This window comes from Panthera leo, chromosome B1, assembly GCF_018350215.1.
Source record: "Panthera leo isolate Ple1 chromosome B1, P.leo_Ple1_pat1.1, whole genome shotgun sequence".
Lineage (NCBI taxonomy): Eukaryota > Metazoa > Chordata > Mammalia > Carnivora > Felidae > Panthera > Panthera leo.
Window position 1 is genome coordinate 86,062,290 of NC_056682.1, and position 20,304 is coordinate 86,082,593.

General features: G+C 41.8%; 1 protein-coding gene across 2 annotated transcripts in view; it reads left to right on the forward strand.

Moving 5' to 3' along the window:
- MAML3 (mastermind like transcriptional coactivator 3) overlaps nt 1–20,304 on the forward strand; it is a 411,939-nt gene that overhangs the window by 236,338 nt on the left and 155,297 nt on the right. For both annotated transcript variants that reach the window (XM_042935443.1, XM_042935444.1), the window contains exon 2: nt 5,685–7,301. In XM_042935443.1, coding sequence (XP_042791377.1) covers nt 5,685–7,301 — 1,617 coding nt within the window. The remainder of the gene's footprint in view (nt 1–5,684; nt 7,302–20,304) is intronic.

The following is a 20,304-nucleotide window of genomic DNA, read 5'->3' on the forward strand; positions in this document are numbered from 1 at the left end:
TGGGGAAAGAGTGGAATCAAAGATGATTCCTGAAAACAGTGTGAGAGAGCATTATGACGATTAGCATCGGAGTCCAGTGCTGGTGATGAAGGCACAGCCAGACTCTGCCATCCAGGGTGTGGTGTGGGCTCTGCAGTCAGACCTGAGTCTGAATTTGAACCTGGGTTGAGCCACTTCCCCACCCCCAAACCCCAGCTCTGTAATTTTGTAATCTCACTTAATCTCTCTATGCCTAAAGTTCTTTCTCCATAAGACAGTTACAATAAAACCTACCTTTTAGAACCATTGTCTCCTACGAGACAAGGAATCTGATGGCTTACCCCAATGGCTTTCATCTTAAAGACCTCATTATTAATAGTAACCTCATCCTCTATAGTACCAGGCTCCGTCCATGATCCTGCCCAGTTTCATGCAAAATCAAGGACAAGGCAATATGAGTTTTTTTGAACTTACTAGCACTGCTAAAAGTCAAAAGGCAGAAAGAACCTCTTTTTGTGTGTGGATATTCTGGCCCAGGGGACCCCTAAGGGAGCCCCTCCATGTCAGCAGAGGCCTGGTAATCTTAGCTATGTTCCTCATCCCTGTTATGGGTGTCATCTACCCCCACCAAAACACTGACCTTTTCCCTGTAGACCCATAAGACCAGCACATGACCTGTCCCAAAGGTTTTATATGAGGATAAAATACGATTCTGTGTGGAAGTGCTTTATAACCCCAAAGGCAAAGCTATTCTTCTTACTATTGGTCCAGCTGTCATATCACCCCTCCCAAACCATTCTGTCTCTCTCTGCCTCTCAGTTTCTCTCTGTGTCTATCAGTTCCTCCCTCTCCCTACCCCCACCCGCACTTCTGTCTCTCTCTATCTCTCTCATGTGCACACACACACACACACACACACACACAGTTTCACAGAAACACAAGCTATCAAGCCACACCGTAGATGGGAGACTCACGCTCAAGCCATTATGGAGGAGGAATTGTTTCCTTCAGAGTAATTGACACATGATAGCAGCCCATATTGTCATAGGCACTGGATGAACAGCGTGCTTCAGCCCCTGCCACCGCAGCTTCCCTTAATGGGAGAAAACATTTATATGTAATAATAGTAATACAGGGACAAGGGAGCTGATGCTCAGTAAAGAGTTTCTGTGATTCTTCCACAAGGGCACAAATCATACTAAGAGGCTTCCAGGTTTGTATAGCAGAAGGACCAGGGAGTCCCTAAGATAAAGCCATTTGAGCTCAGACTCTTATCTGAGTCCTTGGGTGGCAGGGGCTCACAGGGATGCCTCCATATTCGGTTAACAGTCCTCCTGCTCATTGAGCAGAGTGCTTGTGAGTTCCTCAGCCTTCTCAAGCTCACAGGTTCTATCTCTTCCTAACTACTTCCTTCTATCTTCCAAGAGGGGCATAAGAGAATTAGACTCTCAGACCTCCTTTCCATACGGCAAAGGATGATGAAACAGAATAGGGATACTAAGATTGCTCTAAACTGTTTTGGACACAACTAAACAAAACATGGAACTACAACATAGCATATTCAATGATGTCTTTCTTATATTCCCAAACGCTGATACATGAAATGTATGTCAAGATACTGGTTAAAGGGGCCAGCGGTAGAGAATATTAGGCCCTCAAGGAAATGGAAATACTCAGCAGTTCCATTCAGGTCACATGCTGAAAATGCATTTGATTTGAACCTCAACAATCTAGTGCTGTTCTACAATCTAGGACACGAATGCATTAGCACTTGGACTTGGGCTTGAATTGCAAATTTGATTTTTGTTGTTCATATTAAAAAAGCTACACCAGGGGCGCCTGGGTGGCTCAGTCGGTTAAGCGGCCGACTTCAGCTCAGGTCATGATCCTGCGGTCCGTGAGTTCGAGCCCCGCGTCGGGCTCTGTGCTGACATCTCAGAGCCTGGAGCCTGTTTCAGATTCTGTGTCTCCCTCTCTCTGACCCTCCCCTGTTCATGCTCTGTCTCTCTCTGTCTCAAAAATAAATAAACATTAAAAAAAATAATAATAAAAAAAAAAAAAAAAAAAAAAGCTACACCAGATGCTTAGAAAACATTAGGATTTTGCCAGCTAGGGAACAGAAATATTATCATTCTACCTATTTGTATTTTGAAGATCCAGAAAGCAGTCTATCTCCGTTGCAGTTTTGACTATGGTATGACTGAATTTCAAAGGTAATAATAGCTAAGACTTAGTTTGGTGCTTACTGGGTACCAGGCTTGAAGTTAAGTGTTTTCCATATTATTACATTTAAGTTCATTCTCACAGTACCTCTATGAGCTAAATATTATTAACCCGTTTTGCAGATATAGTAACCAAAACTTAGGAGAAATTAAATAACTTTTCCAGGATTCATTCATTTAACAGATAATTATCGACTATCAACTATGAGCTACTGGGGTCCCAGTAGTGAACAATACAGAAAAATCCCTCCCATCATATAACTCACTTTCTAATGGAAGGGATCATAGCTAACATTTATTAAGTACCAGACAACATTTATATGTATTAACTCTTAGGCGGAGGGAGGAAGTCTTGGGTTTGAACCCAGGCATTCTAACTACTGGGCCAAGGCTCCTGTTTTTGTATTACTGCCCTATACTTCCCTACCCAGGTAGGCCCCCTCAGCTGGGAAGAGGTGAAACTTGGGGTTCCCAGACGGACCTACCTTTCAGCATGTTCTAAGCCACCACTGTTTTACAGAGGAACAAACAGACCATTTGTCTTTATTTCCCCATCCTGTCCCATCCATTTCATGACCTAGAACAGAATGATGGACATGAACTTTCTAAAATAAACTCCGTTTCGTTTGTACAAGTGCCTTTTTTTTTTTTTTAACATCGCTTCAGGTGGTGCCGAGGGCCCCAAGTCTTCTCTTCTTTAGGCCCTAAAGCTGTGATATTTGAACTTGCTGCTGTGTGTTAGAGCTACATTCAAATATCTGCCATGCCTATGATCACAGCCACGATTTTCTGGTATGTTCAATAAATAACATAATTATCTAGCAGTTGCTACCTAATAGGATGGATTGAACCCGTGTTTTCTTTGAAGTCAAACTCCAGTGTGTCCCAGTTAGACCCTTGTTTTCAGCAATTCTGGGGCTTCTACCAAGTGAATGCAGACAGTGTTAGATCTTGTGATTAAACACGTAAGATTTGGGAACAGGGGTTAGACTGGATTTTTATTCAAGGACCTTTTCTGTTTACTTTTGAAATGGAATTCTCTACTTATGAGAGAATAGCAATAAAGTGGCACTGCTTAGAATCCCCCACATCATCTGCAGATTGGTTTTATTATACATAGGGTTCCTCCAGAGCCTTGGCAGTTCCACGTGTGAGTGAAGAATGGGGTCAGAGGGAATTCTGCTCCTCTCTTCCTTGCTTCTATAATACACTGCACCTTTGCCAAGAATAGGAGAGTGCCCAGGTGGAGGACCATTCTGCCTCCCCCCTCCTCATGCCGTCCTGCCTTCAACTCTGCAGAGTTACTGAAACCCCATGTAACCTGACTTAGTCTTCCTTTGGTCTTTCAGCAGGCACTTCCCAGGAGCTACTCTTTGCCAAACTCTTTCACCAGAGCCCCACACATTGGCCCTTTGTGACAGAAAGGACGGGGGCAGACAGATGAATTAGGTTTATAGTTAGTAAACCCATAGGGTTAGCAAGAGTTTTCTAAATTGGACTTCTCAAATAAGTCCACCTAAGTGAACACAACACTCTGCAGGGTAAGAGTTCCCATTACTCTTGTAGAGTCTCCAAGTCTGGCCTTCCTTATGGTCAATAAGGCTGCCTCCTGCTCTGACTAAAATTCAACTCTTCCAGCTTCTGTGAGTTAGACAATAGAATTAATTATTCAATTTGTCATTACTTATTAACTGCCGCTATGAACCTGAACACTAGGTGCAGCCCCATGAATACACAGTAAACAAGTCAGTCATAGTCCCTGCCTTCTTGGAGCTCACTAAACAGACATTTAAGCAGTTGCCCCAAAGTATGGGAGAAACTGTAATGGGGAAGTGGAGATTGCTTGGAAAAACTTATTCCAGGATATCCAACCCAGTATCGGGGGGTCAAAGAAGGTACCTAAAGTAGTTAGCGTGCAGAAGGGATGTAAGATTTCCTAGAGGAAGTAAAATCTAAGATATAACCTGAAAGATAGGTAGCTGTTAACCTGGGGGTGCGGAGACAGAGGGAGAAGAATATGTTTTTGGGGGGGGGGACAACATGTACAATGCCCTGGAGGCCGAAGGAAGCTTGACACATTTAAGAACCTGAAAGAGTTTCAGGGGAGTTGATAGAAAATGTTTGGCAGGGGACAGGGAGGTGATGTCAAACAGAGAAGCAAGAAGATGAGCCTGGAATGATGAGCAGAAACCAGGTGAAGTAGGCTCAGTCTGGATTTTAATCTAAAGGCAATGGAAATCATTTCAGGGTTATAAACAGGAAGGACAGTATGTATCTTGAAAGAGGTAGCAGTTTAGAGAATAGATTGTTGGAGAGCAAAGCAATGGACAAAAGAACAGATGAAGGAGTGAATGGATGGATGAATGGAGGCAAGGCAAAGAGACCAATCAGGAGACTATTACAACGATCTAGTGAGAGAAAATGGTATTCTGGCCTAGGATAGTGGCAGTGAGGTTGGAGATGAGGGGGCATGTTAGAGGGATATTGTAGATGGAGAATCCATAGGACTTGGTGATTGGTGATGTGAGATGTTTTGAGAAGAATGCTCAGGTTTACAGTTTGGGTAGCTGAGGAGACATTGAGTGGGGAAGCGGGTAGATACTGAGACAGTTAACATGGGTGGGGATCGTGTTTGATAATCAGCTTAATGTTGAGACATGCGGTGTTTTAGATGCTTGTGAAGCATCCAGGAAGAAGCCTGGACTGGGTACATTGTTATGGGGTCACCAGCCTAGAGAAGATAGTCAAAGCTGTTGTAATGGATGTAATCATGCAGGCCTGTAGAGTGGGCAGGAACAAAACGCATAAGACCAAATGACACTGAGAAAGAGCAAATGGAGAGAAAGAAGGAAATCCAGGAAAATGTGCTATCATGGAAAGCAACGGAAGCATGCTTTTAGAGACGTGTGGGCTGCTAGATCCCAAAGTGTTGGGAGGTCAAGTAAATAAGAACTGAAAGGAAGTTACGGGTTATGTTAACCATTAATCTTCATCTCTGTGCTACTCAATAAATGTGTTAAATTCCATGTTCTTAGAGTATTTTTAGTGTTTTTTAAAAAATATTGTTGATTTAATTCCTTGATGTCTTCAGTTAAGATGTGAGAAAAAGTTAAGGTGGGTTTTAACATCTTCCTTAAGTATAACACATTTGGGTCCAAGTCTCACATTTAACATCACTTTGGGAAATAATAATAGATGATTCTCTGCTGTAAGAGAAGTACTGCCTTTAACTGTCTCTTTTTCTTTTGTTCCCCACCCTCCAATCTTTAGTTTGTTTTCTGTCTTTCAGCCTCATGGGCTCTTCTTTTGGATAAAACCTTTTCCCACAGAATTTGAAGCCTGGCTACTTTTGAACTTAGACATAGAACATCTTTCTTGTGTGTTCTAACGCATTTAAAAGTTAGTTCACAGCTACATCCCCTCGCTCAAAGAGTAAATGATGACTTGGAGGTTTACTTGCCCTCTTTCCTGTGTCTTTTCCAGCTCCAAGAGACCGTGAAAAGGAAGTTGGAAGGAGCTCGATCACCACTTAATGGAGACCAACAGAATGGTGCTTGTGATGGGAATTTTTCTCCAACCAGCAAGAGAATACGAAAGGACATTCCCACAGGGATGGAAACCATCAACATGCCGCTGCCTTCAGCTTCTCCTCTTCACCAACTTGACCTGAAGCCTTCTTTGCCCTTGCAGAATAGCGGAAGTCACACGCCCGGGCTTCTAGAAGATCTGAGTAAGAATGGTAGACTCCCAGAGATCAAACTTCCTGTTAATGGTTGCAGTGACCTGGAGGATAGCTTCACCATCCTGCAGAGCAAGGACCTCAAGCAAGAGCCTCTAGATGACCCTACTTGCATAGACACATCAGAAACGTCTCTTTCCAATCAGAACAAGCTGTTCTCAGACATTAACCTGAATGACCAGGAGTGGCAAGAATTAATAGATGAGTTGGCCAACACGGTTCCCGAAGATGACATACAGGACCTGTTCAACGAAGACTTTGAAGAGAAGAAGGAGCCAGAATTCTCGCAGCCGGCGACCGAGACCCCTCTCTCCCAGGAGAGCGTGAGTGTGAAGAGCGACCCCTCTCACTCTCCTTTTGCACACGTCTCCATGGGCTCTCCCCAGGCGAGGCCTTCTTCTTCGGGTCCTCCCTTTTCTACGGTCTCCACGGCCACTAGTTTACCTTCTGCTGCCAGCACTCCCGCAGCTCCAAACCCCGCGAGCTCACCAGCAAACTGTGCTGTCCAGTCCCCTCAAACTCCAAACCAAGCCCACACTCCGGGCCAAGCTCCACCTCGGCCTGGAAATGGTTATCTCCTTAATCCGGCAGGAGTGACAGTGGCTGGTTCAGGGTCAGGCCCCATGGCGGTGCCCAGCTCCGACATGTCTCCAGCGGAACAGCTCAAGCAGATGGCTGCACAGCAGCAACAAAGGGCCAAACTCATGCAGCAGAAGCAGCAGCAGCAGCAACAGCAGCAGCAACAGCAACAGCAGCAGCAACAACAACAGCAACACCAACAGCAGCAGCAGCAGCAGCAGCAGCAACAGCAGCAACATTCAAACCAGACTTCGAGTTGGTCTCCTCTGGGGCCTCCGTCCAGCCCCTACGGGTCAGCTTTCTCTGCAGAAAAACCAAATAGCCCAATGATGTACCCCCAAGCCTTTAACAACCAAAACCCCATAGTGCCTCCCATGGCAAACAACCTGCAGAAGACGACAATGAATAACTACCTCCCTCAGAACCACATGAATATGATCAATCAGCAGCCAAATAACTTGGGTACAAACTCCTTGAACAAACAGCACAACATTCTCACGTACGGCAACACTAAGCCCCTGACCCATTTTAACGCAGACTTGAGTCAGAGGATGACCCCGCCGATGGCCAACCCCAACAAAAACCCCTTGATGCCCTACATCCAGCAGCAGCAGCCTCCGCCCCCGCCCCCGCCACAGCAGCCACCCCCGCCGCCGCCACCGCCGCAGCTCCAGGCTCCCCGCGCGCACCTGAGTGAGGAGCAGAAGCGCATGCTCCTCCTGAAACAGAAAGGAGTGATGAGCCAGCCCATGGCTTACGCCGCGCTTCCGTCCCACGGTCAGGTAAGTGCGAGAGCGAGGCGCGCTTGGAGCGGTGCTGGTGGTGCGTTTCCCACTGCCCACGGGCGATGCTCTCCACGCGGCCGTGGGGGCGCGCTGTAATTACCTGCAGAATCCTTCCTGTACCACCTCCTGTGGTTGCCGGGTTTGGGGTGTTTTTGTTGTTGCTGTTGTTGTTTCTTTTCTCCTAAGAGATGGGAAAGGTTGGTACGGGAGACTTTTCCTGTGTTTGGATGCCTAGGAGTCAAACTTCTTTCATTTCCTGCCGGCAGAGAAGAAACCGGAAATCAGGTGAAGTTCTCACTGAGAGAGAGAGAGGCAGGCCATAGAGGTCGCAGGGCAAAACATGCTGATTCTTCTGTGGCATCTCTCCCGGGCCATATAGTCCTAGACTCTGGTTGGTGGCAAGGCCAGAGCACTTAGGGATCTCTGCATCAGCTTTATAAGGCCCTAAACCATCTTCACCTATCTTACTGAATGGCGAATAATGGAAATGTGGACTCTTGACGTTTCAAGGTGGGAGAGCTTTCTGTATTTTCAAAGGGAAGTGGAGGAAAGATTTTTGTAGGACCATTCAGCATTTAAACATTTGTTGCTGAACTAGCACAGTTAGAAGCTGTTTCAACCTCGTGACCTGGGAGTGCAATAAAACCTCTCCGGTTCAGCTCTAATTCAGGAAAATTTGATGGTGAATATATATCTTAGTGCCCGATCAAAATAAATTTTCCTCTTTTCCCACTGTCTTTATGACATTCTGGTTTAGGGGTGTAGGGCTCTCAATGGTCTGTGGTAAAAATGAGTGGCAGTCAGTTGGGGAGTGTGAGTCCTCATTGACAAGCATTCACTCCCGTCATCCTGACCAGTGTAGCAAGCAGCCAAAGTTCCTTTTTTTTTTTTTTTTTTTTTTTTAAACATTTATTTATTCTTGAGAGACAGAGCGTGAGCAGGGGAGGGGCAGAGAGAGAAGGAGACACAGAATCCGAAGCAGCCTCCAGGCTCTGAGCAAGCAGTCAGCACAGAGCCTGATGCGGGGCTCGAACCCACAAACTGAGAGATCATGACCTGAGCCGAAGTCGGACGCGCCACCAGTTGAGCCACCCAGGTGCCCCATGTAGCCAAAGCTCCTTAAACAAACCTTATCTTTCTTGAAGGAATAAGGGATTGGAGAAATGCACTGATCTACTGACTTTCCTCCAACATGGGTGAATTCACTGGAGCCATCATTTCACTACCAATTGCTATTTTGTGCCTTAGTCCTCTTAGGATGGTGACATTTGCCTCGTAGTTGAGGATTTTGCACAAGAGTCTTTGCTTTAAGGGCTCTCCTCTGCAAACAGGTTCTAACTAGTGCTTGGATGTGTGTCCACAATTGGAAACATTCTAGCACTGGGAAGTACGGCAGGCAGATCTCGCGTCACTAGGGGCTGGTGGCATCTTGCATGTCCCAGTATGGCCGCTCCACCCCACACCCACCTTCCCTGAGCTCGGTGGAGGCTGCACAGGAGGAGCCCGTGCTGGCCTGCAGAGACAGGCCTGAGCTCTGTGGCTCGATTCTTGTCCTTCACAGCCTTCCAACCCCAAAACCTCACAGTGGTTTCTTGTCTGCACATGCCGGCCAGCTCCAAAGAAATTCTGTCTGGCGGGATAGAAATATGGTTTGGTTTCCACCAACTGTAATCAGCAGCTGGTAGAAAAACACCATTGAAATGGGAGCTTTTATGTTTTATCTTGGTCTCGTTAAAAAAAAAAATGCAACATTTTATACACTTCAATATTAGGTTCTGTAGGAGGTAAAAATTTAGGGAACGTACAGGGATGTTTGTTGTAGCCCGGACACGTCAGACATTTATGAGATCACAGGCTGTCAGAATGGTCTGTTGTTAATCTTAATACAAATTGTGCTGCTACACTTGCTGTTTTTACGGGAGCCACAGAAAGGTATTTCCTCCGAGCCAGACCTAGGATGATTAATTCCACCTCACAGGCTCTGCAGACACGTGGGTGCCATGTGAACCCATCCTCACTTCCCACCCTCATTAAATGTCTTGAAATTTGCTAACTTGGGACGAAGTTCTTGTCTTTGCTGGAACACAAATTTTAAAGGTACTTATTTCAGGTCCTTATGCTTGCCTAACTGTGAGTAACTGAAGCCTTGAGCCACAGAGGTCATGCTTTGAAAGGACTCAGTCAAGTGTAGAAACAAAAGTGATGGTTTTCTGGATTAAATCTGTGGGCTCCTCCTCTTTTCTTTCCATCTCATGAGGTACTTTCAGGGTAGACAGAATCCGCCTGTTTGAGGCCTCATTAGAATAATCACTTCTTAACCTCAAAAAGAACCATCAAGCAAAAAGCACACTTTTTAATGAAATATTAACTCACCACTGTTTGAAACAAGCTTCAAAATACATATATAAACATGTGAATATCTTTCTGCAAACATACCATTTATTTCATGCTTTTACCTGATTGTGGAGCAGTATTTACATAGCTCTCAGAATAGTTAATTACACTATATGCAAGTACATTGCACAAATATGAGCTCAAATTACAGGCATGATATAAAATATAATTATACATAGGTGTAGTTCAAATTTGTTTTCTGCTGTTGCTAGTGAAAATTCACTTTACTGTTTGTTGGCCACAAGGACCACAATCAACACTTAGTTTTAATGAGTGACTGGAATATCAAAGCCAATAATACTAAAACATTTATTTTAAGGTAATTATCTTATACAGATGTTTACTTACTTGGGATATTTACAGAAAATGCCATTTCTTTCAGAAATGAATAGAAATTCACTCACCTGGATATTTTTTTAAAAGAGGGAACCAAAAACTAGGAACAAAAAAGCTTCTTTAAAAATTCCAAGTATGTTTTATTTAGTAATTCTGCTACTCAGAATTCATATATTACCCCTTACAATTAGAAAATTAAACAAAGATTTATGTACAAAGATTATGCTCATGATGTTAACTTATGATAGTGAAAAATGGGGACCAAAATAAATATTGTGGAAAAATAAATAACGTACATGAAAATCAGGATATTAATGAGTGATTAATCACATGGAAATGCTCATAAGATGAGTGAAATAATCAGATCATACGATAGCTTGTATGTTACAGTCCAGATTGTGTTTTTCAATATGTATAGAGAAATATTGAATAGCTGAAATATTAGGAGTGGTATTTGGGGTTGGTAAAATTATAAGTAATTATTATCTTCCTCTTTATACTTAACTGAGTTTTCTAAATTTTCTACCACACGTGTATGTTAATTCTGTCATCAGGAAAAATACTTTTTAAGCAAAGGAGATCCCCTATTTTAAAAAAGGTTTATGCTTCACTAATTCTTTTTTTTTTTTAATGTTTATTTATTTTTGACAGAGAGAGAGAGAGAGAGACAGAGACAGAGCATGAGCGGGGGAGGGGCAGAGAGAGAGTGAGACACAGAATCCGAAGCAGGCTCCAGGCTCCGAGCTGTCAGCACAGAGCCTGACAAGGGGCTTGAACTCACAGACCACGAGCTCATGACCTGAGCTGAAGTCGGATGCTCAACCAACTGAGGCGCCCCTTCACTAATTCTTTTTTAAAAATCCTTATTTATCCATTTTGCCAGTTGGATGGAAGTGATACCATTATTTTCTATTCATTTACATATATTCGTTGTGAATCCCCACTTCTAGAGATGGCTCTAAAACCTGCTCCCCACACTCACTCTCTTTTCCTTTTTCTTTCTGCATCCTCTTTTTACTTTTTTTCTTAATTCCCGTAAAATTTCAACTAAAACAGTGACATTGAAAGTATCAATAAAATTTCCACCATTACAGGCTTTAGAATCTTCTCTGGGTTATGTTCTTCCGTTATTTCTTTGATCATTTCTCCTTTTCCTTTTTTTTTTTTTTTTTTTTTTTACTTTCTGGAATCTGTGTTCATCATATATTGGACATTCTGGATTGCTCTCTAATTTTTAAAGCATGTGTTTCCGGGTTGAAATAACCAGAACTTACTTTGTTCATGTCTATCTATTATCTTTTCCTAATCTCATTTCTCAAAGGCAAGATCTTTCTTTCTTTCTCTCACTCTCACTCTTTCTCTCTCTCCCTCCCTCTGTCTCTGCCTCTCTCTCTTTCTCTGTGCGTCTGTCTCTCTGTTTTCGCTGTTTCTCATGGTACCTAACACTGTGTCTTCAACATAACGATGTTTAATAAATCATTAAACATGGCAGTTATCAAAGTTCAAGCCCAAACTGTGTTTCCTTGATTATCAGCTCCAGTGGAGACAGCATTAGTAAAAATAACACAGAGCTGCTTTTGAGATCAAATAGAAGAACTGGAAAGACAGGTCTAAAAAGAATCCTATGATAGGAGGTAGTTTTCTTGAACCAACAGAACAACAATGAGTTTGCTGTCCCAGCAAACTCAGTCTCAGCGTCTGACAAACACAAACAAAAAACAGTGGAGTGGCTTTGAAAGAAGTAAACCAGAAGCAAAAGACTGCCTCCTGGTCAAGGAAGGTTCCAGGGATACCCAAAGGCCAAAACTAATTCCTCCATGGAACTGTGGAAAGTGATTAATTTCCAAAATGTGATGTTAATTTTTAGTAGTTACTATCCTAGGACTAGATAAATCATAGACTACTGTGCTACTTTGTTCTTTACACGGCCTTTGCCGTGTGTGGCTGTGGATGTCACAGTGAGAATATGTGTGCTCAGATTTTGTAGAATGTTTTTCCCTTTCAATTTGATTTTGCCAAAATTTGCTGGGTACCATGTGAGATATATTATTATGAGCTTTTTAGCCATAATATCTACATAAAAAGCACAGACCTCTAGTATTCACAGCCATCTTGGAAATCTCTTTGGAAATGCATTTTCCTTATCTTTAAAAACCTGGAGCCCCTTTGTTTAGTTTCCTCAAAATACGTTGTTTATTTTATCCAAATAATACATGACACAGTTTCGAAAGTCAAATAGTATTGCAAGGCTTCTGGGGAGAAGCAGGAGTGCACTGCTTCATCCCCTCCATTCTTAAGCTGTTTTCAATCTTATTCATCTCCATCAACTGCTGTTTCTCAATTTTTCAATTAGTTGGCTCTATAGAAGATGAGGATTTAACCTGCTTATACTACCTCCTTACAAACAAACATAAACCCCCTCACCACACACAGAGTCTCTTTTTCTTTTCCCCAAACTCTCAATATAACTAGTTATAGCACAAATTACGATTTTAAAGTATTCCGTATTTACATGAGTTATTTTTGCATTGCACATTACAGTTTCATTATGTAGCATATTACGATTCTATTTCCTTTCTTGTACAACTTTTTGTTTTCCCTGGAGTTAATAATGACCTCTTTTTTTTTTTATTGGTGTTTTCCTTACAGCTACCTTCAATCCATCCTCAAACTTGTCTGACTCTGTAAAACTTGAGGTATGATAAAATATCAAACAATCTATTTTTCTTATATTTTCCTTCCTATTTTTTCTCTCTCCCTTCTCTCTTCTCTTTCTCTTCCTCGATTGCTCTTTCTTTCCTTCAGTGCCTCTCCTGAAGGTTTATACCCTCTTGCTCCAGGCTTCTTCTCTACAGTTTTCTTGGTCTGTTACTTAACTGAAGTACTGTCACTGCCCCTCACCATTATTCCTGGAATGTTTCACCCCTCTCTGAGTCCCGTTACCTCTTTTCTTGATCCCTCTATGTCTTTCTTGGCTTAGTCTTTCAAATTGCTGGAGCACATCCTCAGAACTTCTTAAGAAAGGGCACTCAAGAGATTGTTTTCATGAAAACTATTTTTGAAAATAACTTTATCCTCACATTTTATGAACAGCTTGCCAGTTGTAGCATTATACTTTAGAAACATTTCGGTCAGAATTTCAGAGACATTTCTTCAAGATCCTGTGGCTTTCATACTGTTGAAAATCTAGTGAAATTTGGATCCCCCATTCTATGTATGTAATGCTTTTTTTTCCCCCACTCTGAGAGCTTTCCAGATCTTCTCTGTATTCCTGAAATTTCATAAAGATATTGCTTAACGTAGCCATTTTTCATTCACTGTGTCTGGTACTATGAACTTTTTCTTAAGAAATCTGGAAAAAATGTTCTTAGGATGTGTTCTTGTATTATTTCTTTGATTATTTCTGCCTTCCTTTTTCTCCATTTTTAACTTCCTGGAACTTTTCCTCATCATGTATTGGACCTCCTGGATTCTTCTCTAATTTTCGTATCTTTTCAATTTTCCATATCTTTAACCTTTTGTTCTATGTTTTATATGGTTTCCTTAACCTTATCCTCCAACTCTAAAATTAAACATTCTATTTTATTTATCACATTTCAAAGTTCCATAAGTTCTTTCTTGTTCTCTCATTTACCCTTTTTGATTTGAGGATATTACCATTTAAATTAAATTACATTTTCTCTTAATCTCTGCTTTGTCTCGGTTTCTCCCAAGCACCCTTTACCCATATGTTCATTTGATTTTTCTTTCTTTCATGTTAGAAGCTTTTCTCAAATGTCTAATTATTTTAAGAATGAGGCACAATATAGCTAATTAGTTGCTCTGTGTGCTCAGACAGGGCTTGTCATATGTGGGACTTTGCTATAGATGGATCGGGCTAGGACCCAGCCATTTCACTGGGTCAGTGTCTGTAGATTTTTACCCACTATGGCCAGTCAGAAAAGATTCCTTCAATCTCACTACCGAAATTTGTAAATCTGGAGGCTGGCTTTTTAAAACTGAGCAGGGGAAGGGAGTTGGTAGGTGGAGGTGATGGTGAGGGGCATCTCACTAAATATTATGTAGATTTTCAATCAACTCCCTGTCTTTGTATGGCTCCTCAGTTCACCCTCAGCTAGGGCTGGGATCCAGGATTCCAAAGACTTGTGGCTTAATCTTTCTCTCAGTAGTGTACCTTCCTACTTTCAGTGTGGGGGAGTATATCTGGTCGACCTCTTAATTATACAGGACTTAAACCAATTTTACTTTTGTGTGAGCCCCACCTCCCACCCTGGTATTTAGAGGTCCTTCTAATTTCTGAGAATTTATAGCATTCTTTGGCTTGAATCATCTTGCTTTATTTTTGGCTTCCCCTACGCGCAGGCTTAGATTTAGCCTTCTCTAAGCTGCTAATTGTTTACCACTCAGCCATCTGATTTTCATCTTCCAAAATTTTGTTGATACCCCTCAATTGCTGTTGCTATCTCCCATCCTCTTTGTTCTTGAATGTTTAATAATTTTTATCCCTTTATTTTCGTTGTAATGAGGCATTGGAGGAAGCCAAGATAAATGTGAGTGTTCAGCCTACCAGAGGCTCCCTCAGTGGCTTTCAGCATTTTTCTATCTGAATATCGAATATTGTCTAATATGAAAATTTATGTTTTACAGCAAATTTCACATTATTGCTTCTAACATTTGGGGCTTTAATAGAGCTGGTTTCATAAAACCTAAAGTGCTCCCTTACCATAAAATTTACATATGTCAAATACATGCCTTCAAAAGGACAGCAGTGTCAACATGATCATCGTGCTTCTTTAGAATAAGATCTCGTGATTATAACCATTGAATAGTTTTTAGAATCTTGAAAATATTGACTTACTTCAAGGACTATAAAAACAATTTAGGTTCCATGACCCTGACAAAGCCAATAGTATCCGGCAACTCAGATGCAAGGTAAAATATTGACAGAACACTCATCACTGACTGAATCCACGGCCTCCCGGCTGAGGGGAAACCAGTGGGCAGAAGTGCTACAAAAATCCAGAAAATAAATGAAGTGTTCGTATTGATGGGTGTAATAAGTAATTTCCATAAACACATTGGCATATTTTGAAAATCCTGATTGATATTCTGTCAGTCTTAGAAATATGAGGCGAAGAGTAAATAGCAGAAAAGAAAAAGTTTTAGGAATTTGTTATGTAATAGTTTTGTGCAAGAATTAGTGCCTTATGAGAATACCCCTTAAAGGCTTCATGAGACAAGAATATTCTTGCTTAACGAGAGCACTTACACCCCAACAGTCAGTGGTTCCAAAGCTTTTGTGGGCCTGAGAATCACCTGGGGAAATTGTTCAAGATGCTGGTAATCAGATTCGATTGCCAAAGACTCAGAGTCAGTAGGTCTGGGATGGGGCCTGGGAGTGTGCATTTTAATAAGAAACCCACCACCACTACCCTTTTCTAATGGAGACATTGTACATGAGATAACTCAATCTGCAATTAAAACAACTTGTTTATTTCACACTCAATATTTGTATATGGCAGTTATTGCCTAGGAACTATAAATTTTGTAGGGTCGAAGCCTGTATCATTTCAAGTAAGATGGGAAAATTAGGTTACTTTACACTTAATGGATTTCTTTTTCTTAGGATAGAGTGAGATTTTAAGAGATCAAATCTTGTGGATTCTAGCTATGTTTTGTAAATCATAGAATTACTCCTGTTGATTTTCTTAATAGGACAAAGCAGTCCATCCTCCACTGTTTGCCACCCACCCATTCCCACCTGGGTGAAGGATGGAATTTCCCTCATCTGTCCAAGAGAGTGTTGGCTGTCCATTCCTCTGTTTCAGGACCAACTGAGGGTGTGGCCTTGTGTGAGCTGACCTGCTTCCCTCAGGATCTGTAGGAAGAGAGACTGTCATGGAATGGAAGTTCACACATTAGAGGAAGCACAAGGCTTACTTAAGTCTTCTTTGGTGGGGACATCCTCCTTGGGCAAGACTGCTTGCAGACACATCAGGAGAGCCACGACTCTTCTGTTCCATATTCTGACACTGTTATATCAAGGATGGAATTCAGGCACACTTCCCAGGTGTTCCTGAGCTTTGAGGTGGTGCTGGAGGCCTGTTTTCATTCTGTTTTCTGAGTTTGAGATTCCCTTCCTTTCAAGGTCATTCGCTGTACAAGAGCCCCCACTGCCCAGTGCCTCCCAATGGATATCCAGTGCATTCACACATAAGAGAGGAGGTCCGGCTTTGTTTTTTCCCTGGCAAGAGTCTGTTGGGCTAAGGGTCTGTCGCAAGTGTGGAAAATTTTGAAATTGACCAAGCATACTCTCCTGTGTATATTCACTTCTAAAATTCTAAATGTTGTGGACTAAAAAGAGATACCAGAATAATATCATCTACAGTGTCCCACAATGTGCACTCTGGTCAGGGAGGTAAGGAGACACACAGGTTAAGTCAATACAAGGCAGCAGGTGGGTAAGTGCCACCTTACTAAATTCTCTATTAGGGATTATGGGCAGAGGGAAGGCGAGGGTCAGTACAGTCTGGAGTAGAAAAGAGCAGCTTCCAAGGGGAGATAAGCTTTGAGTGGACCAAGAATGACCAGGAGTTAGATCAGATGGTGAGTGAGTGGAAAGGCATTCTGCTTCAAGCAAAGGGTTGTTCCTTATGTGGGCAATGCAGACTATAGCCAGGCTGGAGAGAGAGGTTTATGTTGGGGAATAGTGAGGTAAAATGTATGGGACTTCCTACCATTTCAAGTTGGAGATAGTAAGAATCTCTATCTGGATGTGTCCTTTACAATTTATGGGAAAACAGGCACCACAGCATTTAAAGGAAAGAAGCAACAGAACTTGGTGATTGAATATATGATAAGATGAAAGGGAAATGAATCAAATATTTATGATCATGAGATTAAATATTAGGGTAGTATAATAGTTTCTGAAAGATGACGATTAAGTCATATATAAATCTAAATATCAAATCTTAGTAATTATTTACCTTATTCTTCTGATATGTATTTCTCATTTGCTGAGATACTTGTTCCACACTTCACAAAAGGTGTGAAGCAAGCTCATGGCAGTTTTTTAAAAGTTTGTGTTAAATTGAGCCTCAAATAGCTACTCCTGTGTTTTATAGTTGGACTTTTTGTTTTTGCAAGCTTTTAGTTTTCAATAAATCCATATTACTATGAAAATGTTTGTTTTCTTTATTTAGAGTAGTAACAGACTATCATATGTTCCTTTTGCTTAATATTTCTATATTAAGGATTTATTTGGTCACATCATATCTATTAAAGGGAGCACTCTCTAAAGAGAGTCACTATGCAAGTATATTAGAGGAACAGAATTCCTCTAATAAGTTTTAAAACATATTATGTCATCCTTCATTAACTATTTATAGCAACTCTCGGCTTTTCTGGAGGTTATAAAACTCTTTGGAAAAAAATTTTCCTATTTTCCTATTCAGAGATACTGTATTATATCTTGGTTCCTGAGCAGGTTTCTCTGGAATTAATCTTTTTTATGGCACCAAATGGCTTGCATCTGACCCAATGCATAAAGAATCAAAATACCTTTCATGTTAGTTAGATTTCCAATACACTGTCATGATTAGTTAATATGATTCATGAGATTATGCAGGTTACCTATACATTTTTATTTACTGAACAGTAAATATTGACCCCGGATGGTATCTAAACTGATAACTCCCATTTATTAATATTATGATTTCCTAGAAGAGGTTTATAAACATACTTGCATCCTCTAATTGCTTTTGCATCTGAGATGTTCGAAAGTTTATTTGAGTTTCTTTTCTGCACTGGGCTCTAGCCAGTTCATACAAAGGACATTAATGGGCTTATTAAGGCAAGAATTACTTTCAGTGCCCAGCTGAAGCTGGGAAAGCTGGTGCAAGCAAAATGGTGTAGAAAGTGGTCCATGTCAGGCCATCTCAAGTTTTACTGGTGTCTTGTTGAGAATTAGGAAAAAGTCACCCTTTGTGAGCAGGCAGACTGCAGCCACAGCCCCATGGCACCCCAGGTGTGATGGCAACCTCCCTCGTACCCTCCCATGCACACAGTTTGTTATCCGCAGACTGCACACTCATAAGTAAGGGCTCTGGGTGCACCTGCTCATTCCCTAAAAGTTGCTAGATGCAGAGCAGAGAGTCAGCCCCTCAGGTCAGTGTGCTAAGACTCTGAGTAACATGTGCCACCGGCGCTGTGATATGTCCGTGCTGTGGCTGGTCAGGGCCTGGAGTGTTACTCTGTCGGGCAGAAGGGTGACCGAAGGCTGTGGAAGGCTGTTCGCGTCTGCGGTAGAACAGCCTTCATGACGGAGAGTGCGGGTTTCAGTTATCACCTACTAGTAAGATTTTCGTTAATGTGGCAGACCGGCCTGGAAAAAAAACCTGGAAGATCGTTTGGCCTTTGCGCCCCTCTCTGAGCGGTGACAGGTGTAGGTGTTCCAACTCTAAAGCAGCACCGTCCAACAGAAATATAATGCAAACCACAAATGCAAGCCATGGAATTTAACAATTTCACATTACAAAAGGCAAAAAGAACCAGGTGAAATTAATTTTAATATATTTTTGCTTAACCTGATATATTAAAATGCTATTATGTCCATGTATAATCAGTATAAAAATTATGAATGAGATATGTTACATTCTTGTTTTTCATACCAAGTCTTTGGAATCGGATGTGTCCTTTACAGTTACAGCACGGCTCAATTTGGAGCAGTCATATTTCAAGGGCTCAATAGCCCTGTGTGGCTAGTGGCCACTATGTTGGAGAGGGCAGGTCTCTAACAACAACAAAATCTGTATTCAGAAGGGCAATCCTCAGGACCAGAGCTAAAGCAACATGAAAATATCTTTGCTATTTCAAAGCCTCCGACTTTTTACATCATCTTTTAAAAGCTATATAACCCTAAACTGTACAGAATAGATTAGTCTTGCCCTTGTCCACTGCTGGCCAGGGAGGTCTCTTCCCAGTGGCAACGAACCCTCTCCTCTGGACGACCCGCACACAGCAGGTTTTGTGCCATCATCCTTAGAATTCACCTGATCTGTGTGGCCTACTGGCTTCAGATGCTTCAAGCCATCTGCATGTCATGTGGCTGCTGATCGCGAGAAGTAACGTATCCTGTCGTCAACATAGAACATTTGTGAGCAGCGCTGGCGCCATATAAACATCCTGTGGCGGGGTCGGGAGCACCTGACCCCCTATTAACATGTCAATGAGAGTGGCTGGTGCGCTGGGCTTGTTTTCGAGGGTTTTGATGAGCTTCATTAATTATGTAGAGAAAAAAAAAAAAAAGGTGTGCAGCTGGAGAAGAACCCACTTAGCTCCACGTGAACACGAATAATTGGACAGTTGGCAGAGTGTTAAATTGGTAGTCTAGTGAGAGCAACTCGTGAAGAAACCCAATTCCCCAAAACAGCACAAAGCAGGCACAGCTCTTTGCTTTGCAGGACTCTGTCCCACCGCTCCTACCTTCTCTGGACTTGAGAAACATCCGGGTATGAGTGTGAGACCAGTTAGGGAACCACCCTGATGGGGAGGTGCAGAAGCGGACTCTGAATCCGGGGCAGATATTCACGTTATGACTTAACCGCTTCACTACCTGCAGAATCTTGGGCAACTTACACACCTTCTCTGAGCTTTGGGTTTCCCATCAAGAAAATGGGGATGGTAATAGGGTCATTATGACAATTCTGCATCTTAAATTATATAAAGCATTTAGAACAGTATCAGACCCACTCATAGTGTGTATTATTTGTGTGTGGGGGGGGGGGTAAGTTAATTTAAAACATTAGTTGTATCATATGCTATCAGTACCTTTTTAATTTCTAGGAGAATATAACTGCTTCAGTTTTCCTCTAAGCCACCCTTTGTTCATTCATTCATTCATTCATTCATTCATCCATCCATCCATTTATGCATTCAACAGACATATAATATGCGTAACATGTCTAGGCATTGTGCCAACAAGGATGGAAAAATTCTGGGAGAAACACGGTATCATATATATGAAAATTATAGAGACAGGAGCTGCAAAGTAGTGAAAGTGTCTTAATATTCTCTCGGAAAAGCCAACCATTAGCAAGTTTTCAATGCTGCTAAAAAGAGTTTTCTTTCATCCTGGCTATGACAAGATTGTTCCTCCTACCGTTACCTCTGATTAAAATAAAAATTACTTATTTGTCATATTTTAATATACAATATGAAAATGCCAACCCTTTTTTCTTCATTGTGTTAAATGAAATTAAACAAGAAAACA